Raw genomic sequence first — 25503 nt, forward strand, 5'->3', positions numbered from 1 at the left:
TCACCTTGGTGCAAGTAAACTAGCAACTTGTGTGAGATACTGAGCCCTTTACAAACGTGAAGGTGACAGCTTCTACCTTTGATGAGATTCGGGCTGCGGACATGATAGAAAGCCTTAGTAAAGTGGAAAGATTGTACTTTCACAGCCATTGCAAATTTCTAATTGAAAACAAGACAAACATTCTCTGAAATTTCTTATGACCTATGCCACTAGCCTGATGAAAATAAAAACGTTGCTACCCTTGAGAATCGCACAGTTACACAGAGTTCAGATGACAATTTAAGCTAATCACACGGATGCAATGACTTCTTCGATGATCTTCTCAGCGAGATGGATCAGAGAAGTACACTGAGTGACTTCCATAGAGGTTAAACCAATGTGGAACTGTTGATGAATCCAGTCCACCAACTCAATCGAAATGATGGAGTCCAAACCAATCGAGGTCAAATTCTCAGTAAGGGGAAAATCCTCAATTGGCCTCAGCATAAGATGACTGAGAGTGGCACTGATGAAGCGAGCGAGGCTGGCGGCTGTCGCGCTGTCTCGGAGAGTAGCGGGATCGGATCTGGCGAGCGAGATGAATGTCTCGGCCTCATCATTCTCCTTGGTCTCCCCAGAGCCTGCGGCGTTCATTTTGTGGAAATAGTGAGACTGAGCGAAACGAACATCTCTCTTCCAGTTGACACGATTAGATGGATCAGAAAGAGGCTTCTCAGAGAGACCTCCAAGACAGAAGCTGCTGAACGGCCCTCCAGAGGAGTTGGCCACAGCAATGGACGCAGAGTCGAGAACATCCTGCTCCTTCAAAAAGAAGAAGCCACCGTTCTTAAAGCCCTCGTAGAGATCATCCCGCTCGAGAAGGTATCCGACGTCACCAACCACCCCAAGGTCGATAATGGAGGCAGGAAGACCGAGGTGATGGCGATACTCAACAAAAGCATCGAGGTAGGTGTTTGCCGCACTGTAGTTGGCTTGGCCATAGTAACCTGTGTGCCCACCACCAGAGCCGAATATGACGAAGAAGTCCAACGGAACATTCGCGTCTAGAAGTGCTTCATGGACGTTCCAAGTCCCACGGACCCTAGGATCAACCACTCCACTCCACTCCTCCCAAGTCATCTCAGCAGTAGAATTATCCTTGAGCACGAGGGACAGTTGCATCACACCAGCGAGGGGCTCGGGAGCTTCGTTGATTGCCTTGAGTACGTCACCGGGATTGCTAACGTCTCCGGAGATCGTCTTGATGACGGATCCAGGATAGCTTTCGAGCTCCTTCACGAAAGGCTCATTATCGGCACTTCCAGCGGATCTCGACAGGAACACAAGGTTACGGGCTCCATGCTCGAGCAACCAAGTGGCCACAGATCGACCAAGGCCGCCGAAACCGCCAATGAGAAGGTATGAGGCATCGTTCCGGAATATGGAAGCTTCCTTAGTTGATGGAATAGCCTGACTGACTTCGGGCTCAGAGAAGCCGAACCAGGACATGCGAGGTATTTGAACCTTGCCATCCACAATGGCGTAATCGAAGTCCGCGTCCAACTCTCCGCCTTTGCGACGGTTTGGTAGACTCTGTACAATATTCAATAGAGCTTTGGACATACCGTTGCTAGATATTGAGATGTCATCGACCTCGACAAGAGTAATGTCTGCCTTGTTCTCCATGCGAACGGTTCTAGCAGTGCCCTGAATCATGGCTGGCTTGGCATCCTTGCAAGCGCCATGAACGGCGGGGATGACCCAAATGAGTGAATCACTCAAGTTGCATAGGCTGTCGATGAACGGCCGGAAAGTCTCAGAGCTAAGGTCGTAGATTGTGTTTCCAGTAAGATCCAGAAGTGAGATGACCACAGACCCGTCAGAAGGAACTGTGTTCTGGTGGGAGACTCGTGTAGTAAACCCCTTAGACTCACATTGAGACCTGACGCCACTAGCAAGCTCAAGTCCTTCCTTCGAATTGTGTGCTAGAATGGTGATAATTGTGCTCTTGTCCATCTCGGTAACCTTCATTGGCTCCGCGAGTATCAAGCCAGTCGGTGTCTGTGAATGAAAGACGAAGCCAAGGCATTTCAGTCTCTGGCTAATCTTTTCACAATCAGAAGCACCACCGGTTGCAATACCGTCATCGTGAACGATCAGTCGGCTTCCAGCAGTCTGAAGTGACTTCAATTCCGTCAAATCATCAAGTAGGTGGCGATCATCCGACAACAAGGTCGAAATCGACAAGAGGATAATGTCAGTCGTGTTGCACATGCAAAGCTGCTCGAGATCAACGACCGAGACGCTTTCGCGATCCAGACTTGCAACTGCCTCGGTGACTTGGTCAACCTGTTCCCCAGAGGTGCATACATAGGTGTACTCAGAGTAAAGGCGCTTATGTTGGGTAGGCTGCAGAGCATCTAGAGCAAGTCGAGTAATGTCGGTTGATCCTGATCCAATCTCCAATACTTTCGAGTCAGGAGACTTGAAGCCGAGGAGAGAAATTACTTCGGTAGCGTCCTTGACAAGATCCCAGTTGGCAGTCCCGACTTCTGCAAGGGAGTCCAGCATAGTGATATCGTCTCTCCATTCAAAGGTGCTTCCGAGGAGAACTTCTTCACGCTTGGCGACAGGTAGCTCAGAGTAAGAGAGACCTTCCAGATACACCGTAGGACGACCTTCATCTGTGTAGATGGCAGCGTTTGCGGTCATGCCTTTAGCATCTTCCTGGATACTGCCGTAAGCTCTCATACATAAGTCCTGGTTCCCGAGGACACCCAGTCGCGAGATGAAGGTGGGAAGCAGGATGCTGTCTAGACGCCGCTTCTGGCCATGTGTTTGCGCCACGAGGTTAATCTGAAGCATTTGATCCAAAAGTGTCGGATGAGCAGCGTAGTGCGTCGTGTCTTCAAAGTCATAAACTGTCGCTGTGGCCTCCCTCTTGACTGTGTTCGCGGTGATCTGCTCAAGGCCTTGGAAAGCGGTCTGCCAGTCGATGCCAACGGCCTTGACAGCTTTGTACCAGCCTTCAGCGTCGATCTCGCGAGCAAATTCTTGCTCAGCCTGAGCGCTTGCGATTGAGGTCTTCTCTGCCTCAGCTCCTGAGCGGATGTGACCAGAGCAGTGCGTGACCCATGCGTGTCCATCGTAGGACATGATTTTGAAGTTGTACCATTGGCCTTCGTCACTAAGCTTGTCTTCCGGAATCATGCGCGTGTATAGTTCCATCTTCTTCTCCTTGGGGATTGTCATGCCGGTGATGATTGACATATCCCTAATGGTGTACGCATCTGAGCCGTTGGCTACCTGACGCATCGCCTCTCCAGCCATGGCCATGTAGCCGGCTCCAGGGAATACGATCTGACCGTTGACGATGTGGTCCATCAACCAAGGAACTTCCTTGAGATCAAGCATGTTTCGCCAGGCAGGCTCAATATCATTGCCCTCAAGAACCCTAGCGCCGAGAATCACATGTCTGGTATGCTTTCTTTGCTTGTAACGGGAAGGATTGCGAGGTTCATCCATATAGGTTACATCGTGTAGCCAAGGGTAGGTCGGCAGATCGGTCAAAACTCTGCCCTTGGGGATGATGGTGGCCATGTCGGCCGGGGCTCCTTGTACGAAGAGCTCACCAGCCAGACGGAGCATGGATAGGTTGGTATCTTCAGCACGGCGGAGGGTAGTGATGTACTCGCAGGAAGAGTCAGGCACGCTCCGAAGGATCTCACTGATGGGACGTTGGAGAGCCGGATGGGGGCCGACCTCCACGAAGAGATTGTTGTTATTGCTCTTCAAGATCGCTCTCATCGCCGTATTGAATAGCACAGGGTGGACGAAGTTTCGGCGCCAGTAGTTGGCTCCAAAGTCAGCTTCGGTCATCTCAAGACCAGTGACGCTCGAGAAGTGAGGCACGGTCGGAGCCTTAGCATTGACAAGGTATGGCTTCAGGAGCTCCTCGTATGGCCCAGCCAAAGGCTCGATCCAGGGAGAGTGGAAAGATGTCTCCAAGTTCAAAACCTTAGCCTTGACATCAGGATGGCGACGCATGATCTGGTCAATGCAGTGTTGGATGCAGACGGGATCGCCTGACAAGGTGGAGTTGAGATGACTGTTCTCACAGCCAATGACGACACCTGGAATCAAGAAGGGCTCAACCTCCTTTGGGCCAAGACTGACAGCAGCCATAGTACCAGGCGGGACAGTGCCGTTGACCAAGAGCCAGCCGCGGAAGTAGGCAACAGCCATGGCGGCTTCGGCGGTGACACTACCGGCAGCGTACGCAGCAGCAGCCTCTCCTCCAGAGTGGCCAGTAACAGCATCAGGACGAACGCCAAGGCTAGCGAGAACATCGACCAACGCGATCTGAACAGCAGTTGCGCATGGGTGAGAGTATCCCCGCTGGCCAACCCTGCTAGAGTCATCGTCGATAGACAGCTCCTTCTCCAAGGACCAGGTTGGCCTGTGTTCTTCGGGAAGCGACTGGAGCCATACGTCCAGCTTCTTGATGGAGTCTCGGAACACCTCGTTGGTTTCGATCAGTGACTTGCCCATCCCGGCCCAGTGCACACCCTGTCCAGTAAAGGTCAGAATGAGTCGCCGGGAGGTGGTTGGCTTGCGCTTGAAGCTGCTCAGGTCAAAGACACCCTCCTCGTTGGCAATAGCATAGGCTCTGCAGCTGAGGTGATCGCGATGATGACCCAGAGTGTAAGCAAGATCATCAAGATCAGCGCTCTTAGTCTCAATGTAGTGCTTGTGTTGGTCCACTTGCTTTTCGAGAGAAGTCAAGTGCGCAGCGGAGAACAACAAGAGTCGCTGTCCAGGAGAGCGAACGCTGACGCCTGAGTCTGAGCTGATAGAGCTAGCATCATCTTGCAGCTTTTGCCAACCATCATAAGACTCAAGAATGACCTTCAAATTATTAGCGGGGAGCTTTCGTCAGGATAAGGGCAGAGTTCTTACGTGAGCATTGGAGCCAGCCACACCAAAGGAATTGACACTGATGCGCTCATCTCTGTCTGCAGGCCAGAAAGTTGGCTCCGTCGGGACCGAAAGCTTGGCCTCATCCCATGGAACTGTGCTGATGTTAGTATCTGACAATCAGGTTACTTACGATGAACTCACTCCTTGGATTGGGGTTTTCCATGTAGATGTTCGGCGGAATAACTCGATTTTCCAATGCGAGGACTGCCTTAATGACACTTGTCAGGCCTGCCGCACCTTCTGAGTGACCGACATTAGGTTTAACCTGAGTACTCATGTTAGAAAACCTCAACCTTGCATTGAAAACATGGTGAACTTACAGCGCCAATCATCACGCCATCATGATCCTTCCAGATTCGAGCAACTGCCGCCACCTCAAGTGGATCGCCAGTCGGAGTACCAGTGCCATGGCACTCGAAGAAGGCCGTCTTATTGAACGGAAGACCAGCCTTCTCGTAGGTCTTTCGAATCAAGGCCTCCTGCAGGTAAGTGTTTGGGCTCATGATGCCGTTAGACCGACCATCGTTGTTGGTGCCCGCTTAATCTCTTGACATAGACAGCGTTGACAGCTTCACCGCGGCCGTAGCCATCGGCAAGCAGATCAAAGGTTTTGCATTTGCCGCTTGGAGACAAGACACCGGTTTCTGTGAAGACAATGGATGTGATGACTGATGTGATGAGGTTGCATCCCAGAGCCATTGCCGACTTGCATGTACCATTTTGAACAGCTTCAGCAGCCAGATGTAAAGCAACCATGGATGAAGAGCATCCAGTCTTGACAAGCATACTTGAAGGATGTTAGTCACTGCGAATCGTCACTCACATAGGGTGCGCTACTTACCTCGGGCCAGTCCAGCCGTACTCATATGATACACGGTTAGGCTGTAAGAAGTCGAGGTAGCCAGATCCTCGGTATAGTCCAGAAGCGTGCGGGTCCATTGACAAGTCATCTTGCCAATCTGACGAGAAGTTGCCAACATAACAGCCGATCTCTTGGCCGCGCCAGTTGACCTCGCCGGCATTGTCAAGACATTCTCGCGCAATCTCCAGCAATTGCCTTTGCATGGGGTCCATGCGCTCGATTTCCTTCTCACCACATGTGAAGTAAGAGGCGTCAAATTTGGTAAGGTCATTATCGGCTTGGGTGAACATGTATGCCTCCTTGTTCTGAACCGTTCCCCACTTTGCAACGGGACTGTAGAAGCCTTCGCTATTCCATCTCTCTTTAGGGATGGGGATCAGACCGCTTTGCTTATTCATCATCAGGTTCCAGAAGTCTTCCGTGTTCTTCACGCCACCGGGAAGCCTCACGGCCATTCCCACGATGGCGATGGGGTCGGAGGTGCCCATCTCGGATGAAGGCGTGGCGGCGCCCGACTTTGATGACATTGTCTAAAGCGTGGTACAAAAGATGGTAAAAGCCCGCAAACGCCTGCTGAGTGAGAGTCAAATGCCAGCCTAGCAAAGGATATCGTGTAGTTTTGGCTGTGTATTATGGTTTGGGTTAAAGGGCCAACAAGATTACTTCGACACTAATGTAGAGCTTCTTAACAAGAGATGAACAATGTTGCAACGGAGTTGATCTCGGTATTCCAGAAGACATCCCCTATGTTGGCAGAATAGGTGAGTCCGAGTTTTGCGAAAGTCTATTGCTCGAATTCCGAGAGCCATATTTTTTCCGTCTAGTGTGATTGGCTGCGAGAATCGACTTGCGAACACCTCATGATGACCCGGTCCCTGCACAGCTTGCGGTCCGAGATGTGTCACAACATGAAGTTCAACACTCCGAAAGACACCAGCCAATGGACCAGGCAAGTAACTTGGATGGACGAAATCTAATTTCACATCAGGAGTGCCCGTGGTGTCATGTAACGGTCGCGTCAACAAAGAGATTCTACTGAACGACTTGAGAGATATTCCGTCTACAGCTCTACTACAGCACTGCTGCGGCTGGCGATTGGCATCACACATCAGCTTGGTTCTTATACAATTATGGCTTCTACTCTCCCCAACACTATGAAGGCTGTCATCATTGAAGGTCGCGGTAAAGCGGCAATAGCCACATCGCCCATTCCTAAGTTACGTGATGGATATATCCTCGTGAAAACGACTGCCGTCGCTATCAATCCTTCTGACTGGAAGCACATTGACTTCATGTGGGTGGGTAACCCCACTGGTACGCGACCAGGTCTCGAGTACTCGGGCGTTGTTCTCGAGGTCGGCAATGGAGTGGATAAGCACTTCAAAGTTGGCGACAGAGTCTTCGGGATTGTGAATGGCTCGTAAGTGACACGATCTCTCCAGACTACAGAATGACTCTAATCATATTTGCACAGAAATGTGAGACAGAAGGAAGATGGGGCCTTTGCAGAGTATCTCATCGCAAAGGCGAGCCTACAGATGAAGATACCTGACCATGTTGATGACACTGAGGCGGCGGCAATCACGTCTGGCCTAGTAGCGGTGGTTGGTGCTTCATTCACACTTGCTCCTAACAGATCATCGCTAAAAATCAGATCTAGGGTCAAGGACTCTACCAGTCTCTGGCACTTCCACTTCCCACTAAGCCGTCACCAGAGCCGATTCCCCTTCTGATTTACGGCGGAAGCACGGCGTCAGGAATCATGGGCATTCAGTTCGCCAAAATGTCCAATTGCACGGTCATCGTAACCTGTTCGCCCAAGAACTTCGACTACATGAAGGCCTTGGGAGCTGATTTCTGCGTTGACTACAAAGCAGAGGACTGTTCAGAGCAAGTCAAGGCTTTCACAAAGGGAAGATTGAGGCACGCTTGGGATTGCATTGCGACAGCCCAGTCTGCACGGATATGCGCCGCGGCGATGTCGATAAGAGGCGGGCACTACAGCAGCCTCTTGTACTTGGTTCCCTCCATTGTCAAGAAGATCAATCCAAAGATCGAGTGCTCTACAACCTTGGGTTACACGATTCTAGGAGAGACGATAGAGAAGGAGACGGTCATTGAACCTAGACTTGACGACTACGAGTTTGGGAAGATGTTCTGGGATGTGAGTGAGAAGCTACTGCAGGAGGACAAGTTTCGGCCTGCCAGGCAAATTGTAAATGAAGGCGGCGATGGCTTGGAAGGTGTTCTTCATGGCATACAGTACCTGAAGCAAGGGAACGTGAGTGCTGCAAAGCTCGTCTACACGATTGCTTCATAAGGTAGATACACGTAGCTTCAATTTCAGACTTCGTTATGGCCAATCATGTAATATCATGAGAAAGATGCATCGATCTTAGAAGGCAAGTTTCCGACACGGAGTATCCCAAGTCTGGACATTTTGGTGGCCTTCCATTGTCCGCACTGGGTTCAACAGGTAGGTCTCTGAGGCATGAGCTGCGCGAGAGTTAGTGGTCGAACAGGGCGGCGATGGATGACTCGCGCATTAAACCACCTGAAGTAACTTTCACTGAGTCCTAGCACAGGCCTGCCAAAATCCGACCCCGTGCGGTCCGTCAACTCAGCAACGATGAAGCCACTCACATATCATTGTTGCTCCGGATTCGGGAGTCTCTAAGGAGTAGGGCAAGGCTTAAATAATCCGGAATGAAGAAGCGAGCCTGAAATGTATGGGAGATTCAAGACAGCAGCCCCGAGCGACTCGCATCTTGATGGTGAGCCTAATCCAGGCCTCGACACAGAGTCATGGTGCAACAGGCCGTGACTTTGTCCCCCTCCGATTAGATGAAGGCGTCAACAACAGAGTAGAAAGCATACATTTCAGTATCAATAGTGTTCATGTTCAAATGAATCAAACAAACATCCTCTTAATCTCGTAAGGTATTTCATTGAATGAAGGAAATCAGCGGGAATAAGTCTCAAGATAGCGACATGGGAGGGTTAATACCGGAAAACTACGACGCACGGATTAGCTACAGTTGTACTAACTCATTAATGCCATACTTGATCAAAATCCGTCACTATGTTACTCGATATTGAAACAGAACCGTACTAATGTAGATTGCGCGAAATGTATTTCACTAATGCGTTGGTTTAGTGATGAAATTGCGACTCGGTCATCGCTGTCCGAGGCATATAGAAGGGGTTCCGCGCGATTAAGTGACCTCCGTGCCGGACCGATGGTCCCCCCCTCTCCACATGAGCGACGGATTGACAGCTCCGGTACTGTAGAATCGTCGGGCTTATGGTTAAAGCACTCATGTACTACGTGTAGTTGCCCCAGTTGTGACATCAAGGACGCCACAGTATAATCTGCCGCATCAAAGACGTAGTCATATTTCAGAGTCAACCAGCATCAGATGGCAGAATGGCGGCCGTGGAAGCCTTCAACGAAACGAGAGACAGTACGGACAGGATTGTCACCGATTGTGGATTTGCGGGCTACTATGAAAACGTCCACTCACGACAGAAATTGCTCATCGTTCAGCTGATCATGAAATCGTTCCAAAAATTGCGATGCGATATTGCGCGTACAAAACCGGGCCAGAAGCTGAGACCGATCAAATGCACCGCCAACCTACGGAAACAGCTCGACTTCTGCTATGAAATGCTTTCAGATGCAGGACTTGTGCGCCAAGAAGGAGATTCGTTCATCAGGACAGACAAACCCACACCACCTGGAAATCCAAAAGATGCTCTTCAACATATTCTCAACGACTTTCCGACATACACATCTCTGAACAAGCTTGTGGCTCACGCGGGTAACAACCTCGCCGAAATTTATGTGGGACGTACCGATGGCGTCCGATCGATTTTCGGGTCCCCAGAAGGGCGCGAGTATCTGGAAGATATCTATGGCGCAGCGCATCCGAGCAAGGCCTTTCACAAGCTCATGGAAGACTTCATGACCCGCTTCACAGAGACCGTCGCCATCCCTCACGGTTCTCAACTCAAGATCCTGGAGCTTGGCGCTGGAACAGGGGGCACAGCCAAATGGCTTGCCCCGTTGCTCGCTAAATCGGGAGTCCCTGTCGAGTACACCTTCACCGATCTGGCACACGGCTTCATTGCTCAGGCTGCGCGGAAGTTCCAAGACTACCCCTTTATGAACTATCGAACACAGGACATCGAGAAGCCACCACCTGTAGATCTCGCGCACACCCAGGACATAGTCATTGCTGTAAACGCAGTTCACGCCACCCCTGACATGGTAAAGTCACTTACCAATACGCGCCAATTCTTACGACCTGGCGGGTTTGCACTGGTGATGGAGGTGCAGGAGCGTTTGTGCTGGGCTGACTTTGTGTTTGGGCTGTTTGAGGGATGGTGGTTGTTCAGCGACGGGAGAAAGCATGCGACGGCTGACGAGACGGTATGGCGGGATGCTTTCAAGGCATCTGGGTTCGATCATATTGATTGGACTAGAGGGAAATTGAGGGATTCCGGCCTGCAGAGAGTTTTCCTGGCGACGGTGGCCGAATAGGGTAGCTCGTGGTTGTAGTTGTTGGTACAGTGCCCGTAACTTCGGTTTCAGTTGCACATGACGAATCTTCCTCTTCATGTATGGTACACCAAATCTGATGAGATCAGATCACGCCACTTGATAGCCGACCTAACCGCGGATACTATTGCTTCGTCCTTGTGATATTGTATAGATACATAGGTGATCAAACCGAATCCTCGGAACTAGATTTCCATATCTGCTAGATAGCATAGCTAAAATCGAGGCGGATCCCCGGTGAAACGTCCGCAATGAGGTTTCGAGGCTACCTGTAACCTAAAGCGAGGCTGGAATGGTAGGCACTCGACTATACGGCTAATTGGCAACTTGTAGGCAGAAATTATCCACGTGGTTTGTTTATCATTCGGTACAGATGTTTCTGTTTAGGAGTTTGGTAACGAGTCTTCTTTTGCCTAACTGCACCTCTGAGGGGATACTTTCCTGCAGGCTGCCCCGAGAACACTCAAAGTCTACTCCAAATGGGGCGCGTAAGCACGTCTTTACAAGACTTACACAGTAGACTTGTAGCAGCGGAAAAAAGGCAACTCTATCTGGGTGGCGGCACGACCCTTGCCGCTGGCTCGTACCAATCTTACGTCTGTTGGCCGAGATGAAGCAAGACGGGGAAAGGACTTCTAAGATGGGCTGAAGTATCGCGAGTCAAGATGTGGGGGGCTTCGTCGCAACTTCGGGTGAGAAGGAAAGTTTCGGGGTACTTTTCCTGTTCCCCGACGATGCTGCACTTGGGATAAGGCTTCAGGGTTCTCGATAGTTCGAACCTACATGGTACCCCAAGTTAGTTGACAATACGCGGGATCTCTAAGTTGAATTCTGAGTAAGTATGTAGCTACGGAACTTTTCCCTACACTTGGCTGGCCAAGAATTCGTACCTATGCGTGCGCTCAGTTGACGCTGAGAACAATTGCTGGCAATATCGCAAAATTCTAGTATGGCTACTGAGAAGCAGGTTGAGATTGGCGCCGAGCGGCAGGATGAGGATGGTGACATCGTTGTGGACTGGAATGGGGAAGACGACGAGAGTAAGCCCCTGAACTGGTCAACTACTCGAAAGTGCATCAACGTTGGACTTGTCAGCGCCTTAACTTTCATTGCGTAAGTCATCCTGCGTCCCAATACGACACGAGAGCGAAGCTGGAATAGCTGACTGACTACGAATGATGTGGCTCTATAGGTCCATCGCCTCCGCCATGTGTGCACCTGGAGTCCCAGACATGATGGCGGAATTCCATAGCGAGAGCAAAGTCCTCTCATCCTTCATCGTCTCTATTTTTGTCTTAGGATATGCAATTGGTCCAATGTAAGTTCTGTTCGCCTCAAGGTAATGAAGCCTCAAGTAATAATCAACTTATGCTCGTCAGCTTCTTTGCTCCTTTATCCGAGCTGTATGGGAGACTGCCCATTTACCACAGCTCAAACATCCTCTTCACTCTGTTCAGCATTTTGAGCGCTGTATCACCAAACCTGCCGGCCATCATTATCTTCCGTTTCCTCTCTGGCGCCTCGGGTGCAGCCCCCCTAGCCATCGGCGGTGGCACTATAGCTGATCTCATCCGACCCGAGCGACGAGGCTTGGTGGTGAGCGTCTACTTCGTTGGTCCCATCCTTGGACCAGCACTGGGACCGGTCGCGGCCGGCTATATTTCACAGGATCTAGGCTGGCGATGGATTTTTTGGGTCACTGCAATCCCTGTGAGTGCTTGTCGGGTACCGTGGTCTGATTCCCATTGCTGATCAAGAGCCACAGTCCGGTGCCTTCACGTTGATTTGCTTCTTCTGTCTGCGGGAGACATATCCTCCAAGACTGCTGCACCAGCGTGCAGTGGCTTTACGGAAAGCTCATCCCGAAAGCACTTTCGTAGCGCCGGGTGAAAAGTCGGCGTTGAGTCCAAGTACGCTCCTTCTCAATGCACTGGTTCGGCCAGTCAAGATGTTTTTCTTGAGCCCAATTGTGCTTGTTCTCTCAACAATACTTGCTTTAGCATACGGGTATATGGTAAGCCCCACGAGGTTTCTACACAATGTGGCGTGAGGCTGATAGCAAGCAGTACATACTATTGACGACATTCACTCCGGTCTTCACCTCGGAGTACGGCTTTTCGTTGGGCACAGTCGGTTTAGTCTACCTTGGCCTGGGCGTAGGTTTCAGCGTGGGAGCAATTTGCAATGCGATCTTCAACGACCGCATGGCCAATCGACGAACTGCACGCAACGATGGACATCGTGAGCCTGAGTTTCGACTGCCTATCATGGCCAGGTCGATCTTGCTTACACCCTTGGGACTATTCTTCTACGGCTGGACCGCGCAATACCACTTGCACTGGATACTCCCAATCATTGGCTCAGCCCTTCTCGGAGCCGGACTAATCCTTATCATGGTGGGTGCTCTAACATCTTCATACATTCCAGATACTAATCAAGCGCCCAGATGCCGCTGCACACATACCTCATCGACGCGTTTACGAAGTACGCTGCTTCTGCGATAGCGGCATCTACCATCTTCCGCTGCATCGTTGGTGCATTTCTGCCACTCGCAGGGGAGTCATTGTTCAATCGGCTAGGGCTCGGCTGGGGAAGTAGTCTTTTAGGATTTGTCTCACTTTTGCTCTGTCCGGTTCCGTGGCTACTTCAAAAATATGGCCAGGCAGCTAGAGAGAGGTTTGCTGTCACATTCTAAATCACTCCATGACACACGTAATTACCTTAATTCACAGACCGATCACCAGGGAGTAGAAGGGCGATGGTTTCTATTCAAGAATATGTCTTATCTAGCTACTAAGAATCGTTTTGCTATTGTTGGTGGCGGATTACAGGTTTAAACTCTTATTCTGAGCCATAAAGACATTAATATGGATTATGAATCCATTTTCTGGATTGAACATGTTTCTTCCGTGATTAATATCTGGCTTGATCAAGTTCACACTACAAATTTGCGGCCTTAGAGTGACCATAACCTTGACTTAGTAATAGAGATGCCTGTGTCACGAAATCCTCACCACTCTCTTGCCCTTCCTAGTGATCTGTCCTCTGCCAGAGTCACACATGGTGTGTACTCAATGTCGAGATGTGAGTTGATAGCGAACGGGTCTTCGACGTGCATATTTATCAGCACATGATCGGCACAGTGTGTTGAGTGATTCCAGTTGATAGCATAAGCCGGAACTGTCGTTTTCCACCGTGCGGCGCTGCTGAGAATTTTCCATGTTGCAACACAATGCCAACGATGAAGATCCATAGACACCCATTTTATGTCTTGCGTGCCCTTCATAACTTGGGGTAGAGTGATGGCCTTTGTCGCATTTTGGTCCTCAAAGAACTCCCACGGCCATACGTGCTCAAATTCGTCAATGAGTTCGGGAGAAGAGCATTGTGTCGGCATCCAGTGGAGCAGAACGTCATCGTAGATGCAACCTGCTGCGCGGGCTTCGTTGGGCGTATTCCCGCATGCTGAGGACGGCTCCCAGGCGCGAAAGGTCTGTCCACCGTCGACGACACTCCATTCTGGGACGATAGTAGACATTTTCGTGGGTGAGTCTAGGAAGTATGCTGCCAAAGCAAATGAAAAGACCAAGATGGCTCCGGATGTGGAATAGCCAATGCCTTGAAAGATCTTCCTCCAAGGGAATCGTCTTGGATAATGATTTAGCACCTGCTTCGACGCAATTTCCTCCAGTATGTCGTCGTCATAGCTGCTGGACTGAGAGGATAAGAGCCTCTCTTCCGCTTCGTTGCTATGGTCTGTGGTAGTTGACATTATTTGCTACTGACTTAGGCAGAAAAGTTGCGTAAAAGCAGTAGGGTAGTGTAAAAAAAAGTTGCTTTACATGTATCCGCTGTACGACAAGACCGTGGCATCCTCTATTCCACGTTTGAGTAGGACTACAACCTGCCCAGGTGGCTACAGAATATGTGAGGCGGACTTGCTTGAGTGAGAGTTCTGCCTCGGATTTTTACGACAACTACCCGACAAAATGCACTGACAAGACAAGGTACTCAAGGTTCAGTTGTAAAGCATGAGTGCGGAACCCGAGAAATTCTCCAAGCTCCCGCTAGGACCCTTATGAAGTGTGTCACAGTTCAAAGCTTAAACACAAAGTCGAGAACATCCACAGGACTAACCGAGCACAGAACGTAAACGAAGAGCTTGTCCCTTCTTACCGGGATCCTCTCGAGAAAGCAAGTGGAACCACCTACTGTAAACGGTACTATGACTGCACTAACGATATATGGACGTCAGTTTCGGAAGTTAATCGACTTGAAGGAGGAGCTGGGCAGACGACACGGAGACTTTCTTCTTGATCGCCCAGCTCTTACTATAAGCGACCGTCATATCCTAGCTACAAGCTGAATCGGAGATGATGACGCGGAAGATATCATCCCCGCATGGTTGGCCTAGGCAGAATCAAATGTCATGTAGTGCCGACATATGTTATCTATCGCCCTCTCAACAATACTGCCTATCACGTACTTCCAGTCACCACCGCTGTCACCGTGCAATCATGGCAAACCACCGCGAAAAGGTCACAAGATTCGAGAAGAATATGGACAATAGCCTTTCACCTTGTCTACGACTTCTTTTCTTTCTTCTAGGCTCATCGATATGCACCCTTTTCACTCTTCTGGTTCCCTTCTCTCCATTTTACGGAACTGATCACGGGAATCACGGTCACTCTGATACCAACCTCGGGCTCATCACCGGCCTGCTCAAGGACAAATTCCCTTGCGGCAGAGACACTCCCACTGCATTGTCACGTGGGTGCAAGTTTGAGTCATACACGGCGACATGGCAACCTCCGCAATGTTTTGACTCGGCTCTAGATGCCGAGTTCCGCCAGACTCGCCCATGGAAGTTCTTTACGTCTCGGAATTCAACCACCGAGTTATCCTGGTCTGACGTGGAGAAGATCAAACCAGGACAGGCGTGGACGACATGGGAGTTCCATCTCTACTCTTGCGCGTTTCTGTGGAAGAAAGAGGTCAAGATCGCGCACGGATTGGTCTCTGGTACCATCGACTATCACCAGTGCCTAGACCATGCGTTGATGCACGACTACGCGAGGCCCAAGGACCATGTGAGTATCCCTTACTGGCCTCGCTTTACTTCTTGTCGACCGCCTAGCGACATATCCGTTCACCAATTCGATTTGAAACCTGGTGTGGAAAAGGGGCTTGGTAGTGATGGACAGCTAGCTGAAGTGCATGGCCATTCTCATATTCACGGGGCGAATAAGGAATTTGATCACAAGCCAAGGGAATAGACCATTTTCGTCACTGGGGGCAAATGTTGTAGCAGACTGATTAGCCAATGTCTTCGTTCTCGGGCTCTCCATGCAATAGTATAGTCACCATTCCTACCATAAATCCCACATATCGTTACGATTAACGTAAAGTCCTCTGATCCTCATACGTGGGTAACCAAGTTCGTTTCAAGTCAAGGTTCAATACCCTGAACATGGTGAAAACCACAGTCTAGACTACCGGGAACTGATCCATCATTGGGCAGACAAAGTAAGCTACACACTATTGTCGATAACCGAGAGCGACAGTGTCGTCAGAATTTCACCTTACGACTAGGTTCACAATAAGGATCAGGGTTTTTTAGTAAAAAAAAAAGCAGGGCAACTACTTGTTCTCGAAAGTATCCCACTTTCCGCCGTTTAAGCTTCCGTCATCCCACCCAGCAAGCTCAAGGTTGGAAGCCTTTTGTGTGCGTGCCCAAACTATCAACTTGGCCTTGTCAGAGCTGCATAAGGGGACTCAAACGCGGCGGGGATCCTCTTCAGGGTCATTGGAGCAAGAAAGTAACGCGAATCCACTAGGAATCCTTTCCAAATTGAGTCATTGTTGCTAGCTATGCTCTTGGTGATACACGGTTCCGCGGATGTACGGCTCGAGCCGGAACATTAATCATTATTCTATAAGCTAGTATACGCAAATGGAGATATTCCAAGAAACCTTGAGGTAATCGACTACCGCAGATAACGTGACTAGGTCTGCTCGTCTGCCACGAGGGTGTCGGAAGACAAGCTGTAAAAGGGAGTAGGAACGCCATATATGACCACGTTACATCCCACGCTGTCTACCTTGGTGTTCGAGCATCTAACAAATCAGACAACTACAATACACCAACTATATCTGTTATCATTATCCAACGACTCACAATGAGATTCACCGCCCTTACTTCCGTTGCGATCCTTGCAGCCACTGCTCTTGCGGCACCGACCATCCAGAGAGAGGAGAAACGGGCTTTCGTCACTGACGAGCTTGGTACGTGTTTGAAGCACTTAAGATTCCGTAGACAATTAAGTGGTCTAACTGACGAGTAAAGATCCTCGCGCGTTTGTCACCGAAGACAAACGCGAGTTTGTGACTGAGCCAGAGAGACGCTCCTTTGTTACAGAGGACAAGCGAGGATTTGTCACTGAGGAGAAGCGTGGTTTCGTCACCGAAGATGAAATGGAGAAGAGAGGTTTCGTCACCGAGCCCGATATGAGCAAGCGTGGCTTCGTGACGGAGCCAGAGAAGAGGTCTTTTGTCACTGAGGACAAGCGCAGCTTCGTGACCGAACCCGAGAAGCGCGGCTTCGTCACTGAGGATAAGCGCAGCTTCGTCACTGAGCCAGAGAAGCGCGCCTTCGTCACTGAGGATAAGAGAAGCTTTGTCACGGAGCCCGAGAAGCGCGGTTTCGTCACTGAAGAGAAGAGGGGCTTCGTCACTGAGCCTGAGAAGAGATCCTTCATTACAGAGAAGCGTGGCTTTGTCACCGAGGACAAGCGTAGCTTTGTTACGGAGCCTGAGAAGAGATCTTTCGTGACTGAAGACAAGCGCGGCTTTGTTACCGAGCCTGAGAAGCGTGGATTTGTCACTGAGGAGAAGCGCTCTTTCATCACTGAGCCCCACAAGAGAGGCTTTGTCACCGAGGACAAGCGTGCCTTCGTTACTGACGAGAACATGGAGTAATACTCATATGATCCTCGGTACTTTAAGAATGATGGAGAGGATGGAACAGACAAGTGGTGGTAAATGGTACAGATTGTCCTGACGGGAAACCGGCGGTACTTGGTGGAGTTTTTCTTGATTACGTTAGACAAGGTAGCTTCAACAGCAGACTGGTCACTGAAATCAAAACTCTTGTCTCGCTTTACATTAGTTCTACTGCGATGACGAAAAGAGTGTGTGTCAATGGTGTGTTATCAATGGAACTGACAAGCTAGGGATTAACACGACGTTGAACGAAGGAGAGATTGAAAGCTATCAAGCTTGTATGGCATTGAGAGCTATTCTACTGACAAAAGCTACAAGAGGTGTTGTTTACCGAGGCCATTTTCTTTCTACACGTTGCATGTATTTGATTGAGGCATTGCTGCCAATCACCCGAAAGCTAAAGCAACCCTAGATTCTGCCCTACTCACTGTCACCAGTCAGCCAGATTTCGTGGCCGTTTCCTTCGTTTACGATGCGACTATTCAGACACCCTAAGACTGCAACACCACTTGCAATCCACCAGACCAAGCCTGTGATGTTATGGGACGACCCGTAGCTATACACGATTCCCGCTATGGATGAAGTCGCTGACCTTATCAAACCAGACAACAAGAATGCGCTGCTGTGGGTTCGCGCTAAAGCAGACGGATGCGGCGAAGACCTGACCAAAGGATGTAAGCCAATGTGAGCATTCACAACAAGAACGATATCAAAAGCAGCTTACAAATTGGTCAGAACAAGTTGCGCTGGTACGACAAATGTGGATGTGCCCACCATCATGATTTGAACCAGGATGATGAGGAACCAAACGACGAACCCAGTTTTACCAGCTGGTGGTGGTGTAGTCGAGGGCATAGCTGCGATGTAAGGCACGATGAAGTAGAGTAGCGGCATCCCAAGCATGAACTTGCGCCACATCTTCAAAGTGCCGAGACGACGGCTGATGCGGGGATAGATGAAAAGTTGCGTGGGTAATCCCATCATTCCGACGATGAAGAGAGACCACATAATTTGGTCTGGCTTCATCCCGGCCCCGCCAGAAAAGAAGAAAGGGAGCTTGAGTTTGCCTTCTTTGTCAACCGGGTCGCTGAGGAAACTCGTCCACAGAGTGTTGTAGGTCGTGATGTGATACTCCTGGATGGCGTATGAAACAAGCGTGAGACACATATTTTTAGTGAACATGCGCCTAGATGGTAAGATCATGGGAGTTGTCTTGACTGCCTTCATTGGTGATCTTTGCTCTTCGGAATCCCTTTCAGATGGGTCAGAGTATTCCGTGATCATATGTGACATCTCTTCGTCAGTGGCATCCTCATGGCCTGCTCTGGTTGCTGTCGAGATCTTGGTTCCAAACAAAAGGTATCGAACTCTTCGGGTGAAGGCGACGCCAGGATCGTATCTATCTTTCAGGGGCTCTAGAGTCTGTAGAAACGGAAGCTGTAAGCCTGATTCAACAATTACGAGTGGAAAGCAACGAGCTCACTTCTTCTAGGAAAAGCAAGACCGCGAAGAAGGCCAACAGCATGATAGATCCGCTGAGGATAGCTGGTGGTGCATACGGCCACGCTTTCAGAAACGCATTATTCCCAAACTTATCGGGGTATTTCCCCGCTAGGTCAGCCAGCTGCCCGGCCATGAGGGGACTAGCCATGGCAGCAACGTTGAAAGAGATCGGAAGCAACAAGAAAGCATGAGGCTGAAATCTTTCGGGATTGTTAGCTATTGCTAGCGAATTCTAATCAACCTGAGCAATGACTGACCGTTTCTCCACGACAACCTCGGAGACCATCGTCCTCACTGTCGCCACATTTCCGTTGACTAGACCTTCGAGGATCCGCAACGCCAGTGCCTGCTTGAAATCTGTGATGAATCCAAAAGCAACACATCCAATAACTACATTCAAGGACTTGATCGTTAGCGGCCGAACGCCGTCTCTCATCTTACATCCAGTGCATGTGATGACGGGACTCACATGATCCAGCTATTCCCCCCATTAGAACAAGCTTTCTACCGCCTCTGGGAGAATCGGCCAGTTTCCCCAAGAACATTGACGAAAAGCATTGTGATAGCATAAAACTTGTTTGTAAGTAAGCGACTTGTCGGACGATCGCTCCCGAGTCTAGCGTCGCATCTAAAGACTGCAATTGATAAAACAAATATGTCTAAGACGCCTTGTCAGCGACCCCCACATCTGCACAACGTCGTGGTGGAAAGAGTCTACTCACGAGCAGTGAGATGCTCACTACCGGCTCGGCAAACCGTAGGAAACATAAAATGGCGAGCTGGTCCTTTCGCGGCAGGGACCGCCAAGTCACTTCGTCTTTCTTGGCTTCCATATCAATTGAATTCTTGATAATAGTCAAATATCTCAAGCAAAGCTTTGGTAAACGTTTTGGTCGTCTCTTCCAGGTCAAACTTGCCGTAGACAAGCCAGAGATCTCAATGCCTTGCGTTCTTCGCTTTGCTCACCTTGATTGAGCTCAACCACTGGCGGGACATCTCCCAACACATCAGTTGCATCCGCCGGCTGCATCTCAATTAGGAAAATCAGAGCTCCGAGTTGAACCCGACCGCGGCGGGGTAGCTCCGTGCAAGCTTCGGTCCGCAGTGGAGACGGACAGATTGAAACAGTGCTACTAAACCTTCACGCAGGCCACCTCGGTCCGCTACTTAGCTCTAATCGTCAGGACAAGAGGTGTCTGTTGTGGTGGCTGCGGGTTTCGATCGATAGGCCGCCCTAGGATAGTTGAGCGAGGTAAACCTCACTGCTTCAGTTGGGTTGCAATTCAGTCGCACATGGAATACGTTTGATCTGCATTCAACTCTAGTCAATAGGGATGGGCAAGAACGTGACTTTTGCGAGCAATATGAGGAAAGCGGCCAAGTACGACGTCCTTGAAGGGGGCGAAAATCTGGACGATGATGAGTTGGAAAGCCTCGGGGGCATGGACCTAGATCACAGTGGCCCATGCGGTAACTCGCCGACCTTCCCAGACGAGTGGAATCGTGATCGTGTCTTATGGGATCAGCGTCTCCGCAAGATTCGACGAGTAGCCTGGGCCGAGGGTATTCTGCTAATCATTCTTCTCGGATACATCGTTTTGCTCAATATTGGTACCGCCTGGCCTCGAGAAGAAGTCACCCCGTTGGGAGTTGACCCCAGTGGTTTTGTCCCGCCAGGTGAGCCAAACCCTTTCTTGACGCTAAAATGCGGCCCTAACTCGAGGCACAGAAATCGGACAGCCTGTCAAGTGGGCTAAGTACGATGATGAGAGCGATCCGCACTATTTCAAGCCCGACGTTTTCGAGAGCCTCGAAAATGTGCAAGCTGCTGCGAGGGATTTCAAGATGCTGCACAACGGTTCGTTGACACTACGATACTTTACTGAATGGGTTCCAGTCCAACTGATTCGTTGCACAGCATCAAACGTGAGAATCAACGGAAAATACAGCACGTACATGGATTTCGATAACAAGCAGCAACCGCTCCCTGCATATGTCACCCGCAAGGGATCAGAGCTCTACAGCATACGCGCTTTTCACCAGATGCACTGCATTGTAAGTATATAAAACTGCAGAAGTGTTGAAAGAGTTGAACTTCTGACACGAGACCAGTCAATCATTTTTGAAGATATCGGCTACAGGGTCAATAACAAAACGTCAAAGTGGGAAACGGGCCATGTCATCCACTGTTTGAACACGGTGAGGTCAGCCATAACATGCCTAGCGGACGCGACGCCAATTTCTTACGTTCATGGTATGGGTGTTGGCCACACTACAGACGATCAGCAGAGTCATTGCAGGGACTTCTTTGCGCTGAGGGAGTGGGCCCACGACCCGGCACGGGCAGTGAAATGGGTCAATGTTGCACCAGAGGATGAGAAGGATAAGTATGAGGAGATTGTAGACTAGAGTCACAGTATGTGATTTGAAACCAGGTGGGTGGGTGATGGATGAAGATCTCAGTAGCTTTTGAGAGATGTGCTGAACCATTCTTGAGGTTGGAGTTTACAGTAAGAACGGCGAGCCTTCACAACATAAGATGGCAGCAAGTATCGATTCAGCGAGCCGTTGCGCCACTACAGTAAGAACATGAATACAACGTGTAGAGTGCTTAACACCAATCCAGAACTCCCTCATCCCATCAACCAAGGTTCATGTCTAGACTCTTCCGAATGTGAGCGGTGATAGTATCGATCTTTCTCGTCGGGTAAGTAGATGTTTTTGCACGGTAGCCTCGCTTCAGTGACCACTTACATGTTCTGAATCAAAGACGCTATAATGATTACCTGTCGTCTCAATAACCTGCTCCACAAACCCTTCTAGCATATCCTCCCAACCAAGTTGAGGTAGAAACCGAGTTCTATCAAGAGGACACTTCTCAGCCGGGTCCGCCATAGGCACCAAGTCTTTGGCTCGGATTAGCACCGCATGTGGCGGAGTCGGGTCGACATCTCGGGAGCGGGCTGTACCAAGAACACCGGTCCTCGGCAACGCCCACGACGGAGGGTCCCACTGGTCAGAGAGACAAGTCGCTCGCATGAGAGCAGTCATAAGCTTGTCGCGGGTTTCTTGGTTGATACCAGGAAGAGCTGGGGCGTGATGCAACTTTGCCGGCTCCTTTTGAGCTTCAGGTCGAGGGCAGCGAGGGTAGACTGAGTCTATGAGGATGATTCGCGATACGCGCAAGCCACGGCCTGACATCGCTAGCATATGGGCGATTTGCACTGCTAGAACGCCCCCGAATGACCATCCTATATTCTGGTCAGCGCCCGAAGCGATTGGTTTAGAGCTTAGTGCTACATACCACCGAGGACGATTTCTCCTCTCAGCATGACTCTTTTGATGAGGCGGATGTATGCTTCAGCTATTTCCTTGACGCTCTGCCATCCGCCAATACCGTCCGCATCGAACTTGGGGTCCCATATCCCATAGACCTTGCGTCCTAGGGTTCCAACCTTGAAGTAGCTGGTGAGAAGCCCACTGGCATCGTGAATTAAGAATACCGGTGGCGACTCATTCCGAGATCTTGGGATGTCTTGGATCAACACCGGGTTGGCGGCGGGCATTGTGGCAAAAGTGGTGTACTAATGATGGGCAGGTGGGCGATTTGAGAATCGATGATGTTGCTACGCCAGTTCGAGGGGATATTCACAGAATTGAAAGTAATAATCTCTCCAAAGAAGACTGTAGCCTTCAGACCAAGTGTTTGCTCCCCATGAATCGACAGCCAGGCTGGTGTGTTGGCCCACTCTCCCTGCGGTCCGAAATATGGCTTCAACCTTATCCGCAGTTGTATCCGAGCTTCTTCAATGTTCCAGCTAAGGTTACCCACCACATCCATGCCAAAGAACCATCTTGACTTATCAACAGTGCTGTTCACAGCTACTGGGGCCTCGATATTCAGTATCATCCAGCGATCGCTGCTCGACAACGCACATTCAACCAACTCGTCTCTCGAAATGGAGAAACGGGCCTTCCTCCCGCCACAACCGCAGAGCGAGGGTTCAAGCTCAGAACGAACCAGCTTCCACGATGAAACCGATTCAGTGGATTATAGCGCTGCTGTCCCGCAGAAACGAAAAGCACGGCGCAGCGGTATGTGGGCAATAGCCGGAAAACTCGCCTTCATACCCCTAGCAGTTGGGATATTTTACCTGGGGCGAATAACTCACGACATGACTCCCGCACGACCAGCAGAGCCTGTTTCGCTAGGCAAATGCTCCCCGGACTGGAAAGAGTCCAAAGCCCGAGGCTGTGTCTACGATTTCATGCTCTCCACATGGATGCATCCTAAGTGCTTCAATGAAGAGATGCACGAGAAATACTTGGGTTATATGAAATGGAGGAACACGACGTATTGGTACGAACGAGAACGTATCAACGAGGTTCCATTTGATGTGGCTGCCAGTGGTGAGCACGGCGAAATTTTTACAGACGGCACCATCCATCACATGCATTGCAGCTATGTCTGGGATAGGATAACGTATGCGTCGCATTTCAAGCCTCGAGTTCTGGACTCTCTTTGCCGAGACCCGAAGCATGTTGAGCACTGCATCTTGTACAACGGAATCCCGCAGTCGTGGGAAATCGACTTGCCAAACATCACTAGGGTATACAATGAACCTCACGAGGTGGACTGCTTGGTCGGTTAGGTTTTGAGAGGTGTGGAAAGAGCAGGGTCTGGTCGGAGGCTGTGATGCGTCATTTGATTTATACAGCGCATACAAGGGGCTTCTACCTCACTCAGATAGCCCAGCATCTACAACAGCATTGAAGTTGAGCGGATGCAAATGTCACGTTAAATCAGGACACCTAAGGTACTTGAGCTAAGGCGATTGAGAAGACGTGGAAAGGAGCGTTTAGACAATGACATTTGACGCTAAAAAGGAAGTCTTTCAAAGTGATGCGATCCATTCTAGCTACTTCCATATCTAAAGTTGGTACTCTGTCACGGTTCTCCTTCAAATGGTATGAATACCGCTATCCTTCCCATGCACTCTCGCCGTTGCCCGCCATATCTCAGTGTGGTCTCTGCTGAACCTGGTGCACTAACTCAAGGCCTCAGTTCGTATCTATGTGCCCCAGCTCATGCCAGACCGACCTTCTCCAACTCAGAAAGTTCTGGGAAAGGAAGAATCTCAGTGTTGTTGTCGTAGCCCGCCCCCTCAGGCGCGATGTTCTTATAGCGAATTCCCCTCACCGGATCGTTCGCCCACTTACGCAGCGCTGACCAGTCCCTGCACATGAATTGCTGGTCATCCGTTACATGCCCGACGGCAAAGCCATTCACGTAGGTCATCGGCGTCGCATCGGCTAGACACATGATGGCTTCGCGGATCGCATTGAGACAGTGGGCTATATGCTTAGGAGCCCACTGTGACGACACGTTGTTTGCCCTATGTCCATACTCCTCTGCAATTGAGATCTACCACAACGTTAGAAAGGTTGAGGCTCACAAGTAATGCCGAAACTCACGAGACAATGCATCTGGTGGAAGGACCGGATGATGTACGTTTGTCGATATGATACTGTAGAATAATAGGCTGGCAGCTTCGCCACAGTGCCATCCGGCTTCTTCCAATCCGCAAAGTTCCCGTTCACGAGGACATTTGAGGCTGGCAACGTATTAGCAGTGTGCTTCAGATTGCAGAGAAGATAGACGCATGGACTTACAATTGTGAAGGCTCTTCAGTCTTTTCGCCATCATTTTAGTCTTATTTAAATCATAGAAAGTGTCCTCATCGATATAATAAGGCGACGTGCTGTCGAACAGTGTCCACCTCGGGGGCTCACCGATCCCTAGAGCCTTTTTGTAAGCCAAGCTATTCCAGCGCGACTTGACGACAAAGTACTAAGGGAAGAGACAACTCACCAGGAGGCACGAATCCATTCGGGTCGCTACCTATGTGTCCCTTCCCACAATTAAGTGACGCTTTGTCATATGAAACTCGATCTACCACCGCAAAGACGGTCACAAGAAGGAGCGCTACAATGGTGATCAGTAGACTTGCGCGCAGACACCAGACGTTGCTCTCCAGCGCCGCCAGTTCACTGCGTAGCTTTTCTTCCATGCCTTCTTGCTGGTCGTCGTCGTCAGACTGGCTTGTGCGTACAGCGTTGTATTTTGGCGTAGCCTGCCAGAAGACCGATCTCAGCTTCTCCATGGCTCCCAGTTCATCTGGGTATGCTACAAGACCATGTCAACAATCGATTATCACTCTACGGGCATGGAATTTACGAACACCTCTCTACGATGGCCGGGGTGACTGATGACTTCACTTGATACTGAAAGAGCGTGAAGTTTAGCTAGTCGGATGATCCATGTGCAAAACTGTCATGCTACAGCAAGTCAACTGAAATTTCGGTTGGGTATGATGGTAAGAAGGCTTGCCCGCAGCGATCGTACCCGCTAGTCGGATCCGGTCCGAATTACAACATGGCGCTTCTTGCGGTCCGAACCTCTATCCAGGGGCTTGGAGGGGTTCGCCAGGGCAGCAGCCATGTGGAAATCCCGCTCACACTTCGAGTCGGTCTCTTTCCATTTTCCCACTCGAATTAGATCACGCTGAGGGTAAGAGTGAGCTTTCGTCACAGGAATAGAGAAGCTGAACCTGAA

At 50.1% G+C, this 25503-nt stretch overlaps 12 protein-coding genes across 12 annotated transcripts; 7 read left to right on the forward strand and 5 right to left on the reverse strand.

Moving 5' to 3' along the window:
* Positions 1-288: 288 nt before the first annotated feature.
* Positions 289-6348, reverse strand: CABS01_00878 (polyketide synthase; the record flags this gene model as incomplete). The annotated part of the gene is made up of 6 exons (XM_060534259.1): positions 289-4887; positions 4939-5051; positions 5101-5224; positions 5280-5438; positions 5512-5746; positions 5801-6348. The coding sequence occupies 6 exons, from the start codon at positions 6346-6348 to the stop codon at positions 289-291; spliced, it is 5778 nt and encodes a 1925-aa protein (XP_060401337.1).
* Positions 6349-6951: 603 nt separating this feature from the next.
* On the forward strand, positions 6952-8141 carry CABS01_00879 (TOXD; the record flags this gene model as incomplete). The annotated part of the gene is made up of 3 exons (XM_060534260.1): positions 6952-7241; positions 7296-7425; positions 7482-8141. 3 exons carry the CDS (start codon positions 6952-6954, stop codon positions 8139-8141), a joined length of 1080 nt encoding a protein of 359 aa, XP_060401338.1.
* Positions 8142-9248: 1107 nt separating this feature from the next.
* Positions 9249-10364, forward strand: CABS01_00880 (polyketide synthase; the record flags this gene model as incomplete). The annotated part of the gene is made up of 1 exon (XM_060534261.1): positions 9249-10364. The coding sequence occupies one exon, from the start codon at positions 9249-9251 to the stop codon at positions 10362-10364; it is 1116 nt and encodes a 371-aa protein (XP_060401339.1).
* A 967-nt stretch (positions 10365-11331) lies between these two features.
* Positions 11332-13077, forward strand: CABS01_00881 (uncharacterized protein; the record flags this gene model as incomplete). The annotated part of the gene is made up of 6 exons (XM_060534262.1): positions 11332-11495; positions 11575-11700; positions 11762-12092; positions 12148-12396; positions 12449-12778; positions 12829-13077. The coding sequence occupies 6 exons, from the start codon at positions 11332-11334 to the stop codon at positions 13075-13077; spliced, it is 1449 nt and encodes a 482-aa protein (XP_060401340.1).
* Positions 13078-13392: 315 nt separating this feature from the next.
* Positions 13393-14154, reverse strand: CABS01_00882 (uncharacterized protein; the record flags this gene model as incomplete). The annotated part of the gene is made up of 1 exon (XM_060534263.1): positions 13393-14154. One exon carries the CDS (start codon positions 14152-14154, stop codon positions 13393-13395), a length of 762 nt encoding a protein of 253 aa, XP_060401341.1.
* Positions 14155-14899: 745 nt separating this feature from the next.
* On the forward strand, positions 14900-15658 carry CABS01_00883 (uncharacterized protein; the record flags this gene model as incomplete). The annotated part of the gene is made up of 1 exon (XM_060534264.1): positions 14900-15658. The coding sequence occupies one exon, from the start codon at positions 14900-14902 to the stop codon at positions 15656-15658; it is 759 nt and encodes a 252-aa protein (XP_060401342.1).
* A 903-nt stretch (positions 15659-16561) lies between these two features.
* Positions 16562-17360, forward strand: CABS01_00884 (uncharacterized protein; the record flags this gene model as incomplete). Its single annotated transcript, XM_060534265.1, has 2 exons — positions 16562-16667; positions 16729-17360. The coding sequence occupies 2 exons, from the start codon at positions 16562-16564 to the stop codon at positions 17358-17360; spliced, it is 738 nt and encodes a 245-aa protein (XP_060401343.1).
* Positions 17361-18104: 744 nt separating this feature from the next.
* CABS01_00885 (uncharacterized protein) lies at positions 18105-19432 on the reverse strand (the record flags this gene model as incomplete). Its single annotated transcript, XM_060534266.1, has 4 exons — positions 18105-18806; positions 18868-19087; positions 19145-19244; positions 19357-19432. The coding sequence occupies 4 exons, from the start codon at positions 19430-19432 to the stop codon at positions 18105-18107; spliced, it is 1098 nt and encodes a 365-aa protein (XP_060401344.1).
* A 789-nt stretch (positions 19433-20221) lies between these two features.
* CABS01_00886 (uncharacterized protein) lies at positions 20222-21296 on the forward strand (the record flags this gene model as incomplete). The annotated part of the gene is made up of 4 exons (XM_060534267.1): positions 20222-20564; positions 20617-20745; positions 20806-20942; positions 21000-21296. 4 exons carry the CDS (start codon positions 20222-20224, stop codon positions 21294-21296), a joined length of 906 nt encoding a protein of 301 aa, XP_060401345.1.
* Positions 21297-21528: 232 nt separating this feature from the next.
* On the reverse strand, positions 21529-22453 carry CABS01_00887 (thioesterase; the record flags this gene model as incomplete). The annotated part of the gene is made up of 3 exons (XM_060534268.1): positions 21529-21582; positions 21642-22138; positions 22192-22453. The coding sequence occupies 3 exons, from the start codon at positions 22451-22453 to the stop codon at positions 21529-21531; spliced, it is 813 nt and encodes a 270-aa protein (XP_060401346.1).
* A 273-nt stretch (positions 22454-22726) lies between these two features.
* CABS01_00888 (uncharacterized protein) lies at positions 22727-23539 on the forward strand (the record flags this gene model as incomplete). Its single annotated transcript, XM_060534269.1, has 1 exon — positions 22727-23539. One exon carries the CDS (start codon positions 22727-22729, stop codon positions 23537-23539), a length of 813 nt encoding a protein of 270 aa, XP_060401347.1.
* Positions 23540-23973: 434 nt separating this feature from the next.
* Positions 23974-25389, reverse strand: CABS01_00889 (uncharacterized protein; the record flags this gene model as incomplete). Its single annotated transcript, XM_060534270.1, has 6 exons — positions 23974-24312; positions 24363-24502; positions 24561-24686; positions 24760-25074; positions 25130-25172; positions 25321-25389. 6 exons carry the CDS (start codon positions 25387-25389, stop codon positions 23974-23976), a joined length of 1032 nt encoding a protein of 343 aa, XP_060401348.1.
* Between the last annotated feature and the right edge of the window lie 114 nt (positions 25390-25503).

This window comes from Colletotrichum abscissum (assembly GCF_030869225.1).
Source record: "Colletotrichum abscissum strain IMI 504890 chromosome Unknown Scaffold_2.1, whole genome shotgun sequence".
Taxonomy (NCBI): domain Eukaryota; kingdom Fungi; phylum Ascomycota; class Sordariomycetes; order Glomerellales; family Glomerellaceae; genus Colletotrichum; species Colletotrichum abscissum.